The 20786-nt window shown below is 45.6% G+C and overlaps 1 protein-coding gene across 4 annotated transcripts; it reads right to left on the minus strand.

The window, feature by feature from the left end:
* Window positions 1–5641: 5641 nt before the first annotated feature.
* MPHOSPH6 (M-phase phosphoprotein 6) lies at window positions 5642–20765 on the minus strand. Of its 4 annotated transcripts, none has more exons than XR_016224745.1 (5): window positions 20682–20765; window positions 17790–17902; window positions 9577–9667; window positions 6696–6860; window positions 5642–6313 (listed from the first exon to the last, which is right to left on the minus strand). XR_016224745.1 is itself a non-coding variant. In XM_002711659.6 (5 exons), exons 1-5 carry the CDS (start codon window positions 20730–20732, stop codon window positions 6181–6183), a joined length of 486 nt encoding a protein of 161 aa, XP_002711705.1. In that variant the 5' UTR covers window positions 20733–20765; the 3' UTR covers window positions 5642–6180. The 4 variants fall into 4 exon arrangements, 2 of the variants coding, with proteins under 2 accessions (XP_002711705.1, XP_089175313.1); XR_016224744.1 differs by having other exon boundaries at window positions 6696–7893; XM_002711659.6 differs by having other exon boundaries at window positions 6696–6793.
* Window positions 20766–20786: the final 21 nt, after the last annotated feature.

Genomic DNA, 20786 nt, shown 5'->3' on the forward strand with positions numbered 1-20786 from the left:
AGGGCACTACTTTATATTCCAATTTTTATACTAAGAATTAATTTATTATGAATTATAATTTTTGGAAAAAAGACAGTACTAATTCTGGCACTTTAAGCATTGAAACCAATGAACTTCCAATATACATACTTCATATTCAAGAGAGTTTTCCTAGCTTTAGAACGATTAGTTCCTCACGCATCTGAAACTGTTAGGTAGGAAGTCAGATATGAGCTTATGTGTGTGTGACAAAGGCCTAAAGAAAAGACATCTATGTCCAGCGTATGCATCTGCATCTCCAAGTCATCCCGATAACGTTTCAGGGGCAGCCCAGTGTTTGCATCCTGCCCTGCCCCTTCTACCCTATAACCTGCCAGGTGGGGGTCCCCGCCCCTTCTGCCTGACAAATCTTCCACAGTCTTCCAGATGCAGCCCAGTATCTGCATTTCAAATACCCTGCTCCAGATTCTGGGTTAGGATGGCACCAGCTAGGCTTCCTCCTGATACCTTCAGAGGAAAACTCAGATAGGAGCTTCTTAATATTTACATCCACAAAGTCCTTTGTTTCAGGAGGAGATGTGTGAAGACAAAGACCCATCTCCTTAAAAACTCCCGGCCTCAAGCGCTCAGCCCTCTGCCTCTCTGCTGGGCCACCCACCTGGCCTGCCCAGGTGTAATCTCTCCACTCAACCATGTAACCCCGCTCTCCCCCAGTCTGAGCGACTGGGCACTCTCTCTCAGGTTCCGTCTGGAAAGGTGCCCATCCATTCTTATGGATGTCCCTTCCCTAATAAATCTTGCTATTTTACTTTCCTTTTTTATTTTTTGACACGCAGAGTGGACAGTGAGAGAGAGAGACAGAGAGAAAGGTCTTCCTTTTGCCGTTGGTTCACCCTCCAATGGCCGCCACGGCCGGTGCGCTGCGGCCAGCGCACCGCGCTGATCCGATGGCAGGAGCCAGGTGCTTCTCCTGGTTTCCCATGCGGGTGCAGGGCCCAAGCACTTGGGCCATCCTCCACTGCACTCCTGGGCCACAGCAGAGAGCTGGCCTGGAAGAGGGGCAACCGGGACAGAATCTGGCACCCCGACCGGGACTAGAACCCGGTGTGCCGGCGCCGCTAGGCGGAGGATTAGCCTAGTGAGCCGCGGCGCCGGCTGGCCGGTCGCTATTTTACTTTCCACTACTCTGTCTCACACCTGAATTCTTCCTTGCACGAAGACAAGAACCCTGCCATTCTCCGGTAACAAAACCACTGCCAAATATTTTGTGGCTTGTGGTTTTTTGCTATTTCTCTATCTGTGAACGGTCAGGGAGACACTAGGCCTTTTGCTCCACTGCCCCAGGTATGCACATTTGGCTGTGTCCATTGTTACAGTTCTTTGTCTCCCATGAAATAAGAATTTCCACAAAGAAAAGGCAGAGAGAAAACAAAGAATTATTTAAGTCAGAAACTGCCTGTTGCAGTGATCAGGAGGGGAGCTCCAAGACAGGCAGACTCAAGGAACTGTGAGGGTCAATTTTTTTTTTTTTTAAAGAATTATTTGAAAGGCAGAGTTAGAGAAAGAGAGAGTGAGAGAGTGAGAGAGAGAGGAATCTTTCATCTGTTGGTTCACTCCCCAAATGGCTGCAATGGCCAGAGCTAGGCGGATCTGAAGCCAGGAGTCAGGAGCTTCTTCCAGGTCTCCCACGTGGACAGCACTTAAGCTATCTCCCCCTGCTTTCCCAGGTGCATTAGCAGGCAGCCGGATCAGAAGTCGAGCAGCTGGGACTTGAACCATATAGGACACTGGCACTGCAGGTAGCTGCTTACCACTACGCCACAGCACTGGTCCCAGGGGTCCAGAATTTTAAGCACACTTTTAGGGGGAAAAAAACCCAGAACAGCAGCTACCAATCAGTTAGAAGGCAGGAACAAAATCCTTCTAAATGCTGGATTTGTAATCTTGTCTGTCCTGTCTAGTTTGCTCAGGGTAAGACAAAAAACAAAAAACAGAAACAAAAACCCAACAGAAGGGAGGGAACCATGACTTCTTTCAATTTTAACGGTAAACTGAGAACTCAGAGTGGAACCACTACTCCCCTGCTATTCTCAACGTTTGGGGGAAGCAAGCATTTTGCACCCTCTTAGAAGGACTCCCCTTTTCCTCATTCCAACTGGGACCACCCTAAATGCCTATTAGCCCATCTGACTGTCACACCATTTCTGACCTGAAAATGACTGGCTGCCAGTGAGTGCTGGAGACTTTTTCCAAACTCCTTGCCACCCGAGCCTTACACCCAGGGGGCTCTGCAACTTCACTCTTTCACTATCAAGACTCCTGACCCAGGCTTTCCTGTTTGATTTTTGTGGGAGCCCTCATCTGCTCCTGCCATTTTTGCTGGAGATGACAGAGCATCATGACTCGTCATTCCTGAAAACCCAGAGCCAACCTTCCCAGAATCAAGGGGACCGAAGCCATGCTCCATTACAGAGTTCCTCTCCTGAAGTCAGCTACGAGCACCCCTGACTCACACCATGTTGGGTCAACTAGCCCACAACCAAATTTTGTGGAATTATCTTCTTCCCTTCAAATTTCTCTCTAGCAACATGTGCACTGTAGTTTGTCTTAAATTGCGGATTTATCTTAAGGATTCAGAGAAAGCCCACATTCCCCTCTCCCCCCCACCAACACATTGCCTTCCACCATGTCATGCAATTCACAGGGTGTGGTATGCGGGATACATTTGTAGGGGATCATAAAAACTTCTGAAAGTCAGTAATCAAGAGACATGCAAATGAAGACTACGCCTTACACCCTGAAGACTGGCAAACAACTTGTTTGGTGTTTTGGTTATGGATTCCTTCATAACAAAGTACCCCAAAACTTGTTGGTCAAGGTCTTAAGAGTTGTAGACTTGTTCCTATGCTGTGGTCATGTTTGACTTGTGGCTATTTCAATGTGGTCAGACAAAACTCTAAGGTGGGAGCAGAGAAGTGCATGTTCAAATAGTCTATCTGACTCAAGTGCTACAGGTGAAAAAATACACATGAGTGACAGTGATCCAAGAGGTGGGAGGGAGTGGGGAGAACCTGCCAACTTCTAGCAGATTGGCATCGGTTATTACCTAATAGTCTTGTTTGATTCTGTTGCAGTTTTACAACAGTGTAGGGTCATCTCTGTTGCTCATGGCAGGCACGGTTTGCACCCATCCAGACAATCTGATGGGAGAGATACTAGCAAGGGAGCCCATCCAGATGAAACATGCCTTCAGGAGAACAGTGTGCTCTGTACAGCGAGTCCAGGACCTCTTATTTACAAGTATCCCAAAAGTCAGTATGTACCTCCCCCATGTGCCCCAGGGAAAACATAAACAGGGCAATCCAGAAAACAAGGAACAAGAAAGTTATGTTGGAAGTAAAATTGGGTTTTGGTTTGAAAAGTGGTGTGTCTTCTTTGTGTAAATAATTTCTTTGCCCAAAAGAGATTAAGAGGGTACAGTTATGGGCAAATGGCATTTTCAATAATTAAAATTAAAAAGAAAAGCTACTGTGTAGTGAGCAGCCTAACTTTAAGTCCTACAGGAAGTTACAGAGCCACAAAACAATGTGAATAGATTGTTAATGGAAGATGTTCCTGTAGGGAGTGGGCAGGTCACACCAGGCTCCAAGGCTGCTGTTTTCAACTCACGTGGCAAATCTGCTCTCTCAGTGTGGGGACATGGAATTGTTCTGGCAGGCAAGGACAGGAACCTCTATCTTCACAGAGCACACATTAAAAAGTTGAAGGCATCACACAGGAAGCTGTCACCCTGAGAGAAGAGACTGGGCCGTTGTTTCAGAAGCCTGGACAGAGGATGGCACACTCTGAGCTGTGATAAACTGCAGTGTTCCTGAGTTGGGGGGACACATGTCTGCAGAGGGGGTAATGGGTGCTCGGTGCTGGGGATGCCTGAGGGGCTGTTTCATGGTGATGGGAAAAATGTAAACTGGTAAAAAACTTAATTGGTCACCAGCCTCTGCTGGGGTGCAGTGCTTTTAGGGTAACAAAGGAACACCCTCCTCCTGTGGCTTAGCATCAGCCTCTGGGCTTCCACTGGCAGATCCCATAAAGAACCAGTAAGCATAGGAGGAACAAGGTCTCCTAAGTCCTTGCCCAGCGTCAAGAGTTGAGACTACAGAAGACCAGGCTCCTGGTTTTGGCCTGGCCTGCTTCTCACTGCTGTGGCCAGCTGGAGTGAACCAATAGATGGAAAATCTCTCTCTCCCTCCCTTTCTGTCACATTGCCATGCAAGTAAATGAAATCTATCCTAAAAAGAAAAAAAAAAAAAGACTAAATAGTAAAGTTATCTCCATACAAAAAGCAGGCAGAAGTGGGGCGGGAAATCAGTAGACACCCACACAAGGAAGGAAACAGGCACCGCTGGTGCACTGGTTTCCGAGCTCTCAGTCAGGAGGCCCTAGCCAAGAAATTCAGTTCTTCCCTCAGCTAGGACCAGGTCTTCAAGGTTTGCGTCTGCTAGAGTATCCTAAAACTGTACTGCCTAACGGGTCTCAATCCATCCCCTTCTTTGAGGTTGCAGTTCTTCACTAAAATTTTCTAATTGGATATGGAAGTGCTAAAACTACCTTGGAAAACCCAGGGTTAAAGTCACTGTTCTTTATCCACTGTATGGGAACAACACAAATGTCCCTTTTTGGCCAGGATTACTCGCACAGCTGAAACACAAAGCTCCTTTGCCTGCTGGCTTCGTGGTAAGAGGACATATTCTCAAAGGCTATCTTAATGGGACCATTGTCAGGTCCCTGGGTGGAAGCCCTTATCACCCGGGTACCCTCCAAGGCAGGCAGGAAGCAAATCCTCAGCATGCATTCACTTCGGGTCTCTCAGTGAGAGGAGCTATTCTCGCCACCTCTGCTTGATTATGGACCACGCATTCTGACTGAGAGCACCAGCCCCATAGAGTGGTCACTTGTTTAAAACATAAATTACTTTCTGTCACATGTCTGGAGCTGTAAGTGTCTTCAGTGGACCAGGTCACCTTTATATCATCCCCTGGGGGTGTGTGTGTGTCTGATTAGTGAATGCCAGAGGCAAATGCGTTCAGCACTCAGAAGAAATGCTGGGCAGAATATGAAGGTGCACATGACTTCAAGCAGGCCACGAACTTGTGGTGTCAGGAAGGCACGGCAAAGCTTCCAGCTTCTGTTCCAGGACGGGGAGAGCTGCAAGGTGTACTGCTATCACCCTCAAGAGTAAGAAAGCGTCAGATTCACTTCAAATACGTAAGTTTTTTCAAAACTTGCCAGAGGGCTAAAAGCACAACCCAAGTTTGCAGAGAATGAAGCAGAAGAGAGACACACATCTCATTTGCTGGGGCCAAAGTCAAGTGATTTCAGGATTCCCACCCATATCCAGACAGACAGTTCCACACACATAACTCAACCCACGTGACATCTAGAGCAGGGTTCAGGTCAGAGGATGGTCTGCTCAGTGGTAAATTCTATTCGGCTATTTCTTAGGAAATTAATAATTGTTTGACCCATAAAAGACAAGTTCTTATGGTTCAACCCACTGTATCACAATATTCTAAATTAACATCTAACTTTATAAAGTCACTATTTGGACTTCAGTTACATAACTGAATCAGACTAAAATTATTCTATGAAAGAAAACAAAAAATGTGAAAACAGGTGTTTATTATGCAACAATTTCCACAATTAAATTCTTTAAACAAAAAAACCTTTATCCCATAAACTGACAATGACTTGGCATATGCAAATTCTTCAGGACGGAGAAGTATGTTTGTTTTGGATGAATTTACAGATAATAAACTGATTCCAAATGTATATATGAACTGGCTTGACTTGATTAATAACAGAAAGTAAAATGTAAACACGGCCAGTAATTTCTATGAAGTCAACTCAAGGTCAGTGACTAGAGAGCTGCATGATAAAAAATTGGAGGTTAAAAAAAACCTCTAGGAAGCAAGCTTGTACCCATGGACGTTGGGAGGTTGAGGGCTGGGGACTCACTCTTGAAGACCACCACCAAGCAAAGGATGTATAACATCCACCACACATGTTCTAAAAACAGCATGTTTTCAAAACCTGGACATATCTCTTCATGAACAAACACCACAGTATTAGCCATGTCAGAGATGCCACCAGGATGAGCTTCCGCATGAGCCGCTCCCTGTGCTGTAACCGGGGGTGTCCACTTCAGTCTCGGGGCTTTAGGAACATCTTCTTTGCTTTGATGGGCTGCATGTCTCCATTCTCATCTTCTTCATAATTGGCACGGTCTCTCTTCTTGGCAAACTTTTTTCCAATTGTCCCCACCAAAGTCTCATATCTGTTAAGGTGATGCACAGCACAAGTTTAACTTTCAGTAGGCCTTGTCAAGAATATCAAAACAAATCCAATTAAAGAATAAGAAAAATAAAAAGATTAGAAGAAACCATCTGATCTCTCTGCACCATGAATCTCTCTGAAACAAGTATATACTTGTTGTTTCTGTTTTGCAATATCCTAAATAAAATGAGATGCCTATTTCAAATACGAATGGGAAGTAGCACTGGAAACAAACCCTCAACTGCCAGGTTGCGATGGGAGTGAATCAGCTACCTTCCCACTGAGCACGCGTGTGAAACTAGGGGCGACTGAGAGCTAAGGCGTGCACGTGGAGTCAGTGAAGACCAGGCTCGGGTTACAGAACTGCCCAGGGTAACTGTTACCTTCTAGCCATCTCTTCATCCGACACATCAAGCTCCACTGCTTCCTCTTCAACCTCCTCGGCTGCTTTCTTCTTCCCATTCATCTGAAGCATTAATTTCTGAAAAATACGCCATTGCTGTCCCTCACTGCTAGAAAAGGCTTGTCAAAGCAGCTGGTGTCAGAAACTAAGGACACAGAACACGGGGGACTGGTCAAAATTTGAAATACTTTACACAATGATGTGCTGGCAGAGATCCGCCCTGAATCAGAAACACGGCAAGACTTGGTCTCAATGAATTTAAACTGTTTTAGAACACAAATCTTGGCCGGCGCCAAGGCTCAATACGCTAATCCTCCGCCTGTGGCGCCGGCACCCCGGGGTTCTAGTCCCGGTGAGGGCGCCGGCTTCTGTCCTGGTTGCTCCTCTTCCTGTCCAGCTCTCTGCTGTGGCCCGGGAGTGCAGTGGAGGATGGCCCAAGTCCTTGGGCCCTGCACCTGCATGGGAGACTGGGAGAAGCAACTGGCTCCTGGCTTCGGAACAGTGCGGTTCGCTGGCCGCAGCGGCCATTGTGGGGTGAACCAACGGTAAAGGAAGACCTTTCTCTCTGTCTCTCTCTCACTGTCCACTCTGCCTGTCAAAAATCTGTCTTTTTATAACGTGCCATACCTTCTTTATAGCAAGGGAAGGATGAGAAAGGAAGGCAGATGAGAAACCAGACTCATGTAATTTTCCCAATGTTTACAGGACTGAAAATAGAATGTATTCAGGTTTTTAGAATTCACTAAGGGCCATTTTCTAATAATCTCCCACATCAGGTTCTGAGCTCCATGCTGCCTCTCTTCCCCCCTGTACCAGGCATACACTGAAGTACCTGCCCACTCTTAATCCTCTTCTGTGGACACTGCACACTCATGTTTTCCCTTTTTACTCCACCACCTAACCTAAAGCTTAAAGCAGGGAAAGGTGCTGTAGTTTGGCTCCCAAACCCATATAGGAATTTAAACCCCAGGGGCATGGGAGGGTGCAAACTTGATCCAGTTACGCTGTTTCATAGAAGGGTCCATGCAAAGTCCTCAGGTCACTGGATAGCAGTTTTTGCGGGCAGAGTTGGTTATTACAGAAGTCCCAATTCTGAATCAGGCCCAGTGGTACTCTTGGCTTCCTTCCATCCGCTGGTTCACTTCCCAGATGGCCATAACAGTCAGGGTTGGACTAGGCTGAAATCAGGAGCCAGGAGTCAGGAGCTTCTTCCTGGTGTCCCACATGGGTAGCAGGGACCCAAGCACTTGGGTCATCCTGCAATGCTTTCTCAGGCCATTATCAAGGAGCTGGATCAGAAGTGGCTCTGCCAGGATTTGAACAGGTGCCCGTATGTGATGCTGGTGCTGTAGGCAGTGGTTTTACCTGCTATGCCACAACGCTAGACCCCTCTGTGTGCGTTCTGCCACTGCCATGGCAGTCCAAGCTTGGACTGTAAACCTCCATAATCATGAATCAAACAAACCTCCTTCCTTCCTTGCATTTTCTAAAGTGACTAGTCACAGAGTATACATTAAAAACAAACCTGTGAACTAGCACTGTGGTGACAAGACACTGCTTATATCTGGCATCCCATACCAAAGTGCTAATTCATGTTCTGGCTGTTGTTTTAGATCTTGCTAATGCGCCTGGGAAGACAGAAGATGGCCCAAGTATTTGTGCTCCTGTCATCCATGTGAGAGACCAGGTTGGAGTTCCTGGCTCCTGGCTTTCAACTGGGCCAGACAGGAGACCATCTGGGGAGTGAACCAGTACATGGAAGATTTCACTCTTTGCCTTTCAAGTAAATAAATAAATAAATAAGTAAATCTATAAATAAATAAAAACAAATGTACATAGTATTGACTTTGTATAAAGTATATATAACATACTTTCCTTATCACATATTGTCCTGGCCTACCCACCCATCCCCTCCCCACAAAAAGGAAAAAGGAAGCCAAAGCTATGATCTTTAAATCAATTCTAGAATTAACCTCATTAACTGTGGCTCTCTAGAGGCATCCTAGAAGATCTTACATAAGGATGATTCTGCCCAACAGGGATCTCTGACAATGTCTGGACACATTTTTGGTTTCCACCCTGGGTTGCAGAGGGTATGGGTTCTCTACTGGCATTTAGTGAGTGGAGGAAACTGTCAATCACATTGCAAGGCTAAGGGCAGTCACACCACCAATGATGATCTGTTCCAAATGTCAACACTGCCAAGGGCGAGAAATACTGGCTTCAAGTCATGTTTACAAAACCAAAAATTTATACTACAAATGTCTATTTGGTTGGTCAAACACCTGATAGGACAGTGTATAATATTTGAGGCAGAGTCCCAATAAATATTTGTGAAATAAAGGTCTGCTTATCTACAAACCTAGAAAAAGAAAACTCAAATGAACAGCTCAGCTACAAAATGAAGATTCAATTATACCAACTTTCAAAAGGATTCATTTAAAAATCTATTTATGAGCTTGGATTAAAACTTGTCCAATAAAAAATCAAATTATATAATTTTTAAGTAACATTTTTCCATTAGAAAAGATACATTTATAGATGCCAGAAAATAACTTTTTGTAATAGCTTCATATGAATAAAACCCCAACATTCCTGTAAAAGACTCCAGTTGACATTCTAAGTCAGTGGCACCGTTAGGGACTATATACTGCCATATTAAATTATCTACTCAATTCTATCATAAAACTAGACTGCAATGCCTGCAATTTCTTTAAATTGCTATGGCAATATTTCAAGAATTGTCATTTTCTATATAATGAGGAGAAACGGCACCTGGTGGGGAAAAAATCTTAGCCCAATTATTAGTAGAAGAAACTCAACTGGAAAAATTTTAAATTTGAAGCAATTATATTTAATACCTCAACCTCAGGATTAAATCCTCTGAATGACATTCTTCCATAGAGAAGATCTTCACACAACAAGAAACTCTGCTCTTCTATTATCAAACTCCTAAACAGAAAAATAGACCTTTATTAACAGCATGTCAACTTATAACAAAGCACAGCAAATAAAAGTCAAGACTTTGAATGAGAAATCAATCTTACGTTTCTCAGTAGAAACAAGTGAGAATATAAGATTTCTAGACTAAGGTGAAAAGTAAAAGCTGGTCAGTTTGGTCAGCAAAGGCAACAGGAGAGGAGAGATGCAGTAGGGAAGCACACTGTCCTCTACATTTTATTTCCATAAATATCTACACAATGGAAAGACCTACAGTATTTATAATGAACTTGCATTTTCTAAAGTCAAAGCAACATCTCTTTGACATTTACCCTGGCACCCCCACGTTCTAAACAACACCCAAGAGTAGCAGTGGGAAATCAGGCCTGGGCGGCATTACCGGATTGCGTTCGGCAGAAAGCTTACCCAGACTGACCCTGACTGACTCAGCAGAAAAGGAATCGATTCTAAGAATACTGGGAAAGCTGCAGGAGCACAGTGGAAAAGGGGCAGGTGACTGAACCAAAAGTAAACTCAGGACCCCAGTTCACGCCCTCCCGTCTCAGGTGAGCCGATCCATCTACGCACAGCCACAAGCTCCAGCGTATACCTGGGAGGACACACCTGGCCTTCACGTCCCCCTTGGTGGGGAGCAGTTTCTGTTTCTTACCAACATTCACTCGGTCAACAAACACCTCTAAACCCAACGGTGTACGGGCCCTGTTCTAGGAGCTGAGGAAGCAGCCAGACAGAAAACAGTCTCTATTCTTGTGGAGAATACTGAGGGAGCCTGCTATTAGAAGCAGGCCAAGCTAATTCCATCCCATAGCTCCTTGCCAGCACGTACACACTGAACAAAACAGAATGGAAGCCGGTTTTAACAGGTCTTTGCCAATGGACAAGGAGATTTAGGTTTTGACAAAAACAAGTTAGAAAAGGGTCCATTAAGACTGCCTCTTCCCTCACAACAGCTAATGCATAACCACTCCATTTGCTCTTTGGAGATGACATTTTTTTAAAAGATTTATTTTATTTATTTGAAAGACAGAGTTACAGAGAGAGGTAGAGGCAGAGAGAGAGGTCTTCCATCCATTGGTTCACTCCCCAAATGGCCATAACAGCTGGAACTGAGCCGATCTGAAGCCAGGAGCCAGGAGCTTCTTCCAGGTCTCCCACGTGGGTGCAGGGCCCAAGGCCTTGCGCCATTTTCTACTGCTTTCCCAGGCCACAGCAGAGAGCTGGATCAGAAGAGGAGCAGCTGGGACCAGAACTGGTGCCCATATGGGATGCCGGTGCTTTAGGCCAGGGCTTCAATCCGCTGTGCCACAGTGCTGGTCCCTGGAGATGACATGTTAGAGACATACAAATACCCCTAGACCACAAGACCGCAGTGGTGTGGTTTCTTTATTACCAGCCTCTCCCCTTTGTGGGGAGTACCTCTGTTTTCTACTCAAAACTTTGAGTTGTATCTGGTCTCATAAACTGTCATGGACATCAGGACGCCGACCCAGACTCATCTCACCAGCTTCCTTGCAACTACAGTCTAGAGAGTGATACACAGTAAATAACAGACCATCCAATGGATGAAGATAAAGCAGGTTATTCCATTGCTGCCCAGAAGGGGGCACTGGTACTCAATGAACTCTTCCTTTCTATATTCAACTACAGAACAGGGGAAACAGAACTAGTAATTTTCAGACAATGAACAAATTGAAGCAGAGGGCTGAGAAGAAAGTACCATGAAGTAAGCCCCATGAATGCACAGCTTTGTGCCTTCAGGCGATTTGCAGACGCTGCAGCAGGGATGGGGAGCTGGAAGAGAGCTCAGCGCTGCTGAACTCAGGAGACAAACTGAAGTCTGGGGCCGGGGGCTGGCTGGGGAATACAGTTCAGGATACTAGAGCAGGGGAGTCACACAGAAGGATTCAGGACTTGCATATGGGGTCTCCTTGACCCTCTGGGGGAACGCGAAGCTGTGTATGTACGGGCTGTGTCCACGGCAGCGGGGGAGATGACTACCGAGAGACGTTTTCTGGGAGAACCACCTCCTGGTGTTCTGGCGGAGGCTGGATACACGAAACGAACATGTTGGCAGGAATGGGATCTGCCAGAGACTTCAGACCGGAATTCAGCCCTTGTTTTTCCAGCTTCTGGTGGCAGCCAGCCCTCCCTGGCTGTGGACTGCTTCATCTCCACCTGCCTCTGTGGCTATAACGCTTTCCCTGGGTGTTTTACAGGGCAGAGAGATCCCTCCAGGCCGCCTTCTGAGAAAACACATGATCACATTGAGGGGCCGTCCAGATAATCCACGATAACGTCTCATCTAAAGGACCCTGCCTCATCACCTAACAGAGATGAGGAACTGCATGTGATTTCAGGGGCAGAGGAACTATTTTCCAGCCTCTCCTACCTGGGAAAGAACTTATCCTGCAACTGTGTAAGTAACAAATGCCAGGGCTTGCACGGAGGAGGGAAGTGTATGAGTTCAGTCTGGCCAAAGAGGAGAGATCACGCTGGGGCTCTGCGATACTGAGCACAAGGATGCACTGCAGGAGATAAGCTAATTTAGGCCTAGAAGAAAAGCTACAAAACCCACACTAACAAAAACAAGAACTGATTGGCATTAAATTAACTGCCTGATGGAACAAAATTTCATACTCTATTCAGAAAGACAACAAAACCCAGGTAGTTAGCAATGTAACACATATATTGTGTGGCACACAATAAAAAATTAGACATGCAAGGAAGCAGGAAAACGCAACCCCATACACAGAAGAAAGACAAATGCTTGAATTAGCAGAAGGGACTTTACAGCGATTTTATAGACATGCTCAAGAATTTAAACAAGGGGCCAGAGTTGTGGCATAGAGGGTTAAACTGCCACCTGTAAGACCAGCATCCTATATGGGTGCCGGTTTGAGTCTTGGTTGCCCCACTTCCAATCCAGCTCTCTGCTAATGTGCCTGGGAAAAGCAGTGGAAGATGGCCCAAGTATCTGGGCTCCTGCCACCCATATGGGAGACCAGGTGAAGAACCTGGCTCAGCCTGGCTCTGTTGTGGGAACTTGGGGAGTGAAGCAGCAGATGGAAACTCTTTTTCTCCCTCTTTCTCTGTACTGACTTACAAATAGATAAATCTTAAAAAAAAAAAAAAAATTAAATGAAAATATGAAAGTAATCATGAAACAGGACATATGGAGACTACAAAAAAAAGGGTAGATATTCTGAAAAATAAGAAACAATATCTTAAGAGAAAAACAATAGTCCAATATCTATCAAAGAACCTGAATTCATTATTAAAAATTTTTCCAGGCTGGCACTGTGGCACAGAGCATTTATGGGCACCAATTCGTGTCTCAGCTGCTCCTTTTGCAATCCAGCTCTCTGCTGTGGCCTAGGAAAGCAGTGGAAGATGGCCCACGTGCTTGGGCCCCTGCACCCTGTGGGAGACCTGGGAGAAGTTCCTGCCTCCTGGCTTTGGATCAGCACAGCTCTGGCTGTTGCAGCCATTTGGGGAGTGAACCAGTGGATGGAAGACCTCTCTCTCTTTCTGTCTCTCCTTCTCTCTGTGCAACTCTTTCAAATAAATAAATCTTTAAAAAAAATTACCTAAGTGGTCCAACATAACCTTGGTATAGCCAAAAGTTCAGTAGGTAGGAATCAGAAAGAATCTACCATGAAGGGCAAAAAATTAATGGAAGAAATCTACAAAAACCACTACGCATCAAAAAAACAACAATAAGAAAATAAATATGCAAGTCACTGACTCAGAGAAAAAGTTTACAGTACATATATCTGGCAAAAGACTTATATGCAGAATATAAACAAATGCTATATACAGAAAAATGTTTTTATCCCCCCAAAAAACCAAAAGAAAGCCCTACATAAGTAATGAATTTTGATTAATGATGTGCATGTTGAAGTGTTTAGGGATAAAATGTATTGATGTTCTTGTGAAATGCACAAGAAATACAGTGGCTTGATAGAAGTACGAATACAGAAGGGCAGACAAATAATGTGCTGTACAACACCAGAAAACGTAAAAAAAAAAAAAAAAAAAAAAACTCTCAATTTTTAAAATGGCCAGAACATTTGAAAAGGTACTTTACAAAAGTAGACAGAAAATGCAAATCAAAAACCATGAGATGCCAGTAGAACGGGTAAAATTTAAAAGGTACACAGTACCAAATGGGACTGTAAACTTCCAGATGGCACATGCTCCCGCAGTTCAAGGGTCCAGTGTTACAACCACTTTGGAAACTGGTCATGGACTTAAATATATGCCAACCTCATTACTCGGCAGGCACCATTCACTTAAGAGAAATGAAAATGTGTACCAAAAAAACCCAAAATAAAACAAAAATTGAATATGAAAGTTTATAATAGCTTCACCCACAACAGGCAAGCACTAGGAACAAACCAATGTCCATAAACAGGCGAATGCAACAATATTCTTTGGTTAACCTCTAAACCAAAACAGCAATTGAGAGGCCTGAGTTGTGGTACAGCGAGGTAAGCTTATGCTGGTACCCTATACGAGTGCCGGTTCCAGTTCCGGCTCCTCCACTTCCAATCCACTGTGTTGACATGTGCAGAGTGCAAAGTCAACTATGGGTAAATTAAATCTCAACACAAATTAGAACAGTAGTAATCCCAGATTGCATCTGTAGTCTTATTCTTTGTCACTAAGCTCTCACAGATTAAAAAAAAAAAAAAAGCCAGCTCACATAAAATGTTCTTGATGAAGTAGTAAAAATTTAACTTTATTAATCTCAGTCTTTGATTGCTTAAAAAAAAAAATATGTACAGAACACAAAGATTGGATTCTTTGGAAACAGATCCCGAGACAGAGTTGTACATGGACAAGTTTATCAGGGGGTTCTGTTCAGGAGAGGCCCCTCCACAGAGGTGGGGCTGGCAGATCAGGGAGAGGGAGACATGGACCTGCACTGTGGCTACCGAGGTCGCGGCCACCTACAAGAAGCTCTTAGAGTTAGGAAATCCCGTCAGCTGTTCCAAGTGGAGGCAAAGATACTTAACTCTCATTCCCTCCCACAGCCCAGCCACCACCTAAACGTGTTCCATGTTAGGAGGTGTTAACACTGAATAAGCCCCATGGTCATTACTGAATTACAGTCTGATACAGCTAATATTTTAAAAGGAAACTTCTAGGGGCAGCTGTCTGGACCACTGGTTCAATCACTACTGATGGAGAAGTCTGCATCCCACACCCCCAGATTGGGGTGCCTGGGTGTAAGCCCTGGCTCTGCTCAGGACTCCAGCTTTCTGCTAATTTGCATTCTGGAGGTAGCAGCGAATGAAGTTGAGTCCCTACCACTCACATGGGAGACCTGAACTGAATTCTGGTCTTGACTTACAGGCCTACCTGGCCTGTATCAGGCATTTGAGTAAACCATTGGATGATGGAAGGTCTCTGTCTCTCTGCCACTCAAATAAAAATAAAAATAAAAATAAAAATAAGGAAACCTCTAGATTTGGGGACACATAATCCTACAGATCAAGTTTCTAATTACACAGATAGCAGTAACCCTTTGGAACAGTTCAGATAAGCACAAAGCAGTGGGTGAGTTCCATATACTGAAGCACAGCCATGTACCAAACAGTTTCAGCTGATGCATGCATGTAGACGTTGACCCCATAAGATTATACGGCTCAGTGACACCATGGATCTCTTCGTCTTTGGAAGTATATTCTATATATAATGTTATATATATATATTCTATATATATAATAATAATTAATATATATATAATATATATATTCTATATATAATGTTCAAGCTGCAAAATGGTCTAACGATGCATTTCTTGGAACGCATCCCCACTGTTAAGTGACACACGACTATTAGCGCCAACACTGATTGTGCCTTACACCTGGCATTGTGGTGACCGCTTTATGTACATTTTCTCATTTGCTTTCCACAAGGTATGTATCAGATACTATTATCGTGCCCCAAAGTGACAAAAGACAGGTTAAAGAACTCATCCAAGGTGAAAAGCAAGTGGCAGAACAGGGCATCAAACCCAGGTCTGCCTGCCTAGGGAGCCTAACTCATTCCGCTGTCTCTCTACATGGGAGTAAAACACAAGAACACACACATACGCCAAGGACAGAGGACCCATTTGCTCCTGCAGGTCTGCCTCCCACCCTCTCCCCATGCTGGAGGTCCTGGGAGGGTGACTTGAAGGTAGCATACTGAGTGACTCCTTTGCCACTGGGTACCTGACTCCCTTCCTGCAGGATTCATTACATGGGGCTGGCTGTGCCCTTGAGTGAAGGTAGTAACTCTTGCAAGATGCTCTCTCCACACAGCCTGTTTCCAGATTTAGTAGTCACCTCCTCCTGGGCTGGAGAGGAATTATTTCCACTAGCCAAGACACAAGGTACCGCTCTGTTCCTAGGGGTGCTCCTACCTGCCTACAACTCGTTAGGCTGTGAAGCTCTCCTTACCTTTTCCTGCCAACATCCTGAGCTAACATACACACCTATACATAAACAGGATGCTGAGTGTTGGCAAGAAGTTACTATTTGCTTTTCCAGAAAAGGAGTCTAAAGGTCATTTTCTAGGAAGAACATGCTGTATTGCGGGATAGAAAATACTGGTAAGTCAGAAACAGTCCTGCCCTTCAATAAACAGCTGGAATACTTGCTGTGATATTGGTCCAGGCACAAAATTAAATTATGGCTCCTTACTAGTAATGGCTCCTTGCTCCTCCCTGACCTTCAATGCCTTCTATCTCTGACAGGTTCTGCTTCCCCCGAACAGCAAGCGGAGGAAACCAGGCACTTTCCTTCCATCCCTCCTGGTGGGACCTATTTTCTGTCTTCCCAAAAAGGCCCAGAGAAGGTTGGCCCGATGAAGAAGGGAATGTAACAGAACAAAAACCAGTTACAGAAAGGAAAGACGGGCCAGTGCCGTGACACAGTAGGTTAATCCTCTGCCTGAGGTGCTGGCATCCCATATGGGTGCCGGTTGTAGTCCTGGCTGCTCCTCTTCCAATCCAGCTCTCTGCTGTGGCCTGGGAAAGCAGTAGAAGACGGCCCAAGTGCTTGGGCCCCTGCACCCACGTGGGAGACCGGGAAGAGGCTCCTGGCTTCACTCAGCACAACTCAGGCCATTGTGGCCATTTGGGGAGTGAACCAACGGACAGAAGACCTTTCTCTATGTCTCTCCCTCTCACTGTCTGTAACTCTACCTCTCAAATAAATAAAATCTTAAAAAAAAAAAAAAAAAAAGAAAGACAAACATGCCTGAGGATAACAGCAGCGTCATCAGCGATCTGACAAAAACTGATGTAAAACAACCCCATAGTTCCTCCATGCCAGTTAAGAAAAGTTCCAAGGAGAAATGATAAACAGCTCCGTAAGTTTTCGAATGAATTAATGGATGATGTGAATGCATCACTCTTTCCTTTACAACCGTTTATAAGGACAAGCCGTCTAGACGTGCAAGGCACAGCTGAGTGAGTTATGGCAGCCTCAGCACTGAGCAGCCGAGGGCTGGGTAAAGTCAAGACCTCTTCAGCTTCAGTTTCTTCTGCCAGACAATGTGCGGCACGGAGGGAGGCAGCTCGTAGGTTTCCTGTGAGCACTCAGTAATCAAGGGATGCAATGTGCTTAGCCTACTTCCTGGCACGCTCAGTAGCCTAAGAAACTTACCTGAGTGGTAAGAAAAGTATCTACAGTTAGAAAAAGAAGACACCATTCCCAACAGTCTTAAAAGTTCGGCCTTGTGAGGAGTTCTCACTGAAACAACACTGCTGGTCTGAAGCACACACCCAACTTTTGGAATTTAATGAGAGAAAGAATATTCTAGCTACTTCAAAAGGTCCTCTGTTATCAGAGGTAAGGGCTATGTTCCTCCATTCAGTATTTTTAAAAGGGGATAATGATGTAAATAATGGCAGGGAATCAGTAAAAACTTATAAACCACTTAGAACTTTTCTAAGTTTAATATTTATTTATTTTTTTTAGAAAACTACTTAAAAGGCTGACTCAAGAAACTGAAGAGAACCTATTTTATGGGCTTTCTGTCACAGGAGTGACGAGTCACATGACAAGGATTTCCCTCTGAATGTCCCAAGAATCATCAATACATATCCAAATAAACCTACTCTTTCTCTTTCAGCTCTGGCAAATCCAAGTACCAGTGTTCTTCACTAATGATCTTCTTCTCTTCCTCTTCGAGCTGCTTCTTGGTTTCCGAGTCCAATCCCCTTTGCATGAACTGTAAAAGCAAAACAGAATCGGTGTCAGCACTCTCACTCCCCTTGTGTAACTGTTAGTTAGGCTGGACCTGGTATACAACAAGGGTTCAATAAAGGGTCTCTGAGTATAAATGAGTCTGCATGTCTTATTTTTCCAGATTATCTTTATTGGATCATTCTCTTCATAATGCAGAGGCCTCATTTTATCACTCATACCTTGGTGGTCAAACTCATCAATCCTGACCAACTGACCTTTGATCTCCCATTATGATCAAGTAGCTGTTTTTTATGATACATTCTGTAGATCTGGAAATGACAGAACACCCTGTGAATATGAATCAAGCTTCTCCCAAACTCTCCTAACCCCCCAGCATCTGAGAACACACGGCAAAGCCAGTGGTCTAGCCTCCACTCAGAACTGAGGCCCACAGCAGGCTGGATGTGTGCTGCAAATATAGTTTTCCTGTAACATAGCCATGCTCATTTGGCCTAGTTCACAAGCTTAAAAACATTTACTATCTGACCCTTCACAGACAAAGTTCAGGGCCAGCGCTATGGCGTAAGGCATAAAGCCACCGCCTGCGGTGCCAGCATCCCATATAAGTGCCAGTTTGAGTTCTGGCTGCTCCACTTCTGGTCCAGCTCTCTGCTGTGGCCTGGGAAAGCAGTAGAAGATGGCCCAAGTCCTTGGGTCCCTGCACCCGTGTAGGAGACCCAGAAGAAGCTCTTGGCTCCCGGCTTTGAATCGGCCCAGCTTTGGCTGTCGTAGCCATTTGGGGAGTGAACCAGCAGATGGAAGACTTTTCTCTCTCTGCCTCTCAAATAAATCTTAAGAAACAAACAAACAAAGAAGTTCACCAAGTCCTGTCCTAAGACTCCAAAAGAGTTAAAATTGCAAATACACATCCTCTCTACAATCACTGGGTCCTACTAGTGACTTTCCACCTGTATCCTTCTTTTTCTACTTCCCACCAAGAGCTTCCTCCTCCAACAGTTAACTCAATCAAAAGAGTTAAAGAACACTGAAAACAAATGAGTCAGTGCTCTCATACTTGCCCTCTACTTGGCTCTAGCTGAACAGTTACGGCAGCTATAATCATATCCGGGGCACAGATGCCCCATGCCTTCACGCAGGACACTCCACTCCATCGGCATGTTTAGTGTCTCCTGCCATCCTATCAATAAGCTCTTTCTTACCAATGACCAAAGCTGCTAACCCCAAATAGAGAATGTGGATAATTTTTTTGCCCTCTCCTCTGCTCCTACATCCAGTTAAGTCTTCCTCTTCCCTTCTGCTTGGATGGGGGTAGTAACTGTTTTAAGTTCATTTCCTTCTTGTTAACTGCAGAGTCAGCTCTTCAGACACAGCCCTAGTTCACCAGCACATCTTCACTTGGCCTATTACAAGAACTAAATGAAACACTAAAATCTTTTCAATGTGTGCTCAATCAACTCACTCCATTTCTCTGAAATCGACGATTACAAACCACCAAAAAAAGAAAAGTCTATTCAGTCAAGACTCACATGTTGCTCACATGTATGAGACAACTTTACCAGCTGTAAGTTACGCAACAATTTGACTCCATCCAGTACTCATCCTGGTACATCCTGAACGCCAGTCACACCTTGCACAAGCGCTGTTTACTCTCCATTACTGATGCCTTGTTTTTCCTGGACATTCCAGCACTATATAGGCACGACATCTAACAGTCTGCATCCAGAAGTAGTGACAGGCAGCAAAGGGTAGTACTTAAGATCAGGGGTTCAGGACCTGGATGCCCAAGTTAGTACTCAGTTACTGTGTAACTGCGGTAAGTTACCTACTGCTGTTTGGTTGCCTCAGCTGTACAAGAAAGATAATGGCTGTAGCCACCTCAGAGGGTTACTATGTAAATTACATGGGCTAATAGATAGATGCAAGACACTTAAAATCCACCTGGCACACAGCAGAGACTAAGAGCCATGAATGAAGTCTTCAGGCTTTGCTGCTTCCCTGTGGTCATTCCCGGGTTCGTTTTATCCACTGCTGCCTTTTTAATTTTTCCACTATGAAATTACAATTAGGTTGACTCCATTTCAAATATAAAAAGCACTTTAGTTTCAAATCCAAAACCCGATTTAAAACGGGGTGACACAACCCACCCTTTTCACCTCATTCCCACCTCCCCTGCGACCCTCACCCCTTACTCGGCTCACCAGGGCTTCTAGCGGGTCTGACTCCACTGTTGCCCCTTGCCTGGCTTTCCCCCACCAACGTGTTCTCCCCAGGACCAAAGCAGCCGGAGAAGCTGACAGCTTCGCGCCCCATAGCTTCCCCGGCTCACAAGACGAACGGAAAACCAGTCTTCACCTGGCCCACAACTCCCTCCGTGCCCCCAGGCACTCCGAATTCCCCTCGGCTCCCACGTGTGCACACATTCCGCTTTTCGCTCTCGCCGCTCGCCCTCCCGACCTCGCTTTCCTCTCGGTTCAGGACGCGGCATCCTCGCCGCACACTTCCGGCCAGCAGCCCCCGGCGCCCAGCGCCTCCCGACCCTGCCCTCGGAACGCCGTGGGCTTCCTGCCTGCTTACGGAAGTGCCGGCTCCTGTCCGCGGGCTGAAGGGGCGAGTCTGGCTAAACGGGAAGTTTAGTTCCCGGTGCCAGCGCAGGGGCAGGCGCTCAGGGAATGAATGACCCAGCAGCCGGCAGCCCCCCTGGGCCCCCGCTGGTGCTCTCCGTACGCCCGCTGCCGGCCCGGGCGGGTCTGGAGGACCGGGGTGCCCTACTGCCCAGCCCGGCTCCCCCAGCATCCCCGCACCTTCATGCGCAGCAAGTTCTTGGACAACTTGGTCTTGCGCTCGGCCGCCATGCTGGCTCCCGCGGGGCGCCGCGCATGCGTGCTGCCGCGTGCGCGCTGCGTCGT

This window comes from Oryctolagus cuniculus, chromosome 18 (assembly GCF_051225735.1).
Source record: "Oryctolagus cuniculus isolate XC-2025 breed Fujian yellow rabbit chromosome 18, ASM5122573v1, whole genome shotgun sequence".
Taxonomy (NCBI): domain Eukaryota; kingdom Metazoa; phylum Chordata; class Mammalia; order Lagomorpha; family Leporidae; genus Oryctolagus; species Oryctolagus cuniculus.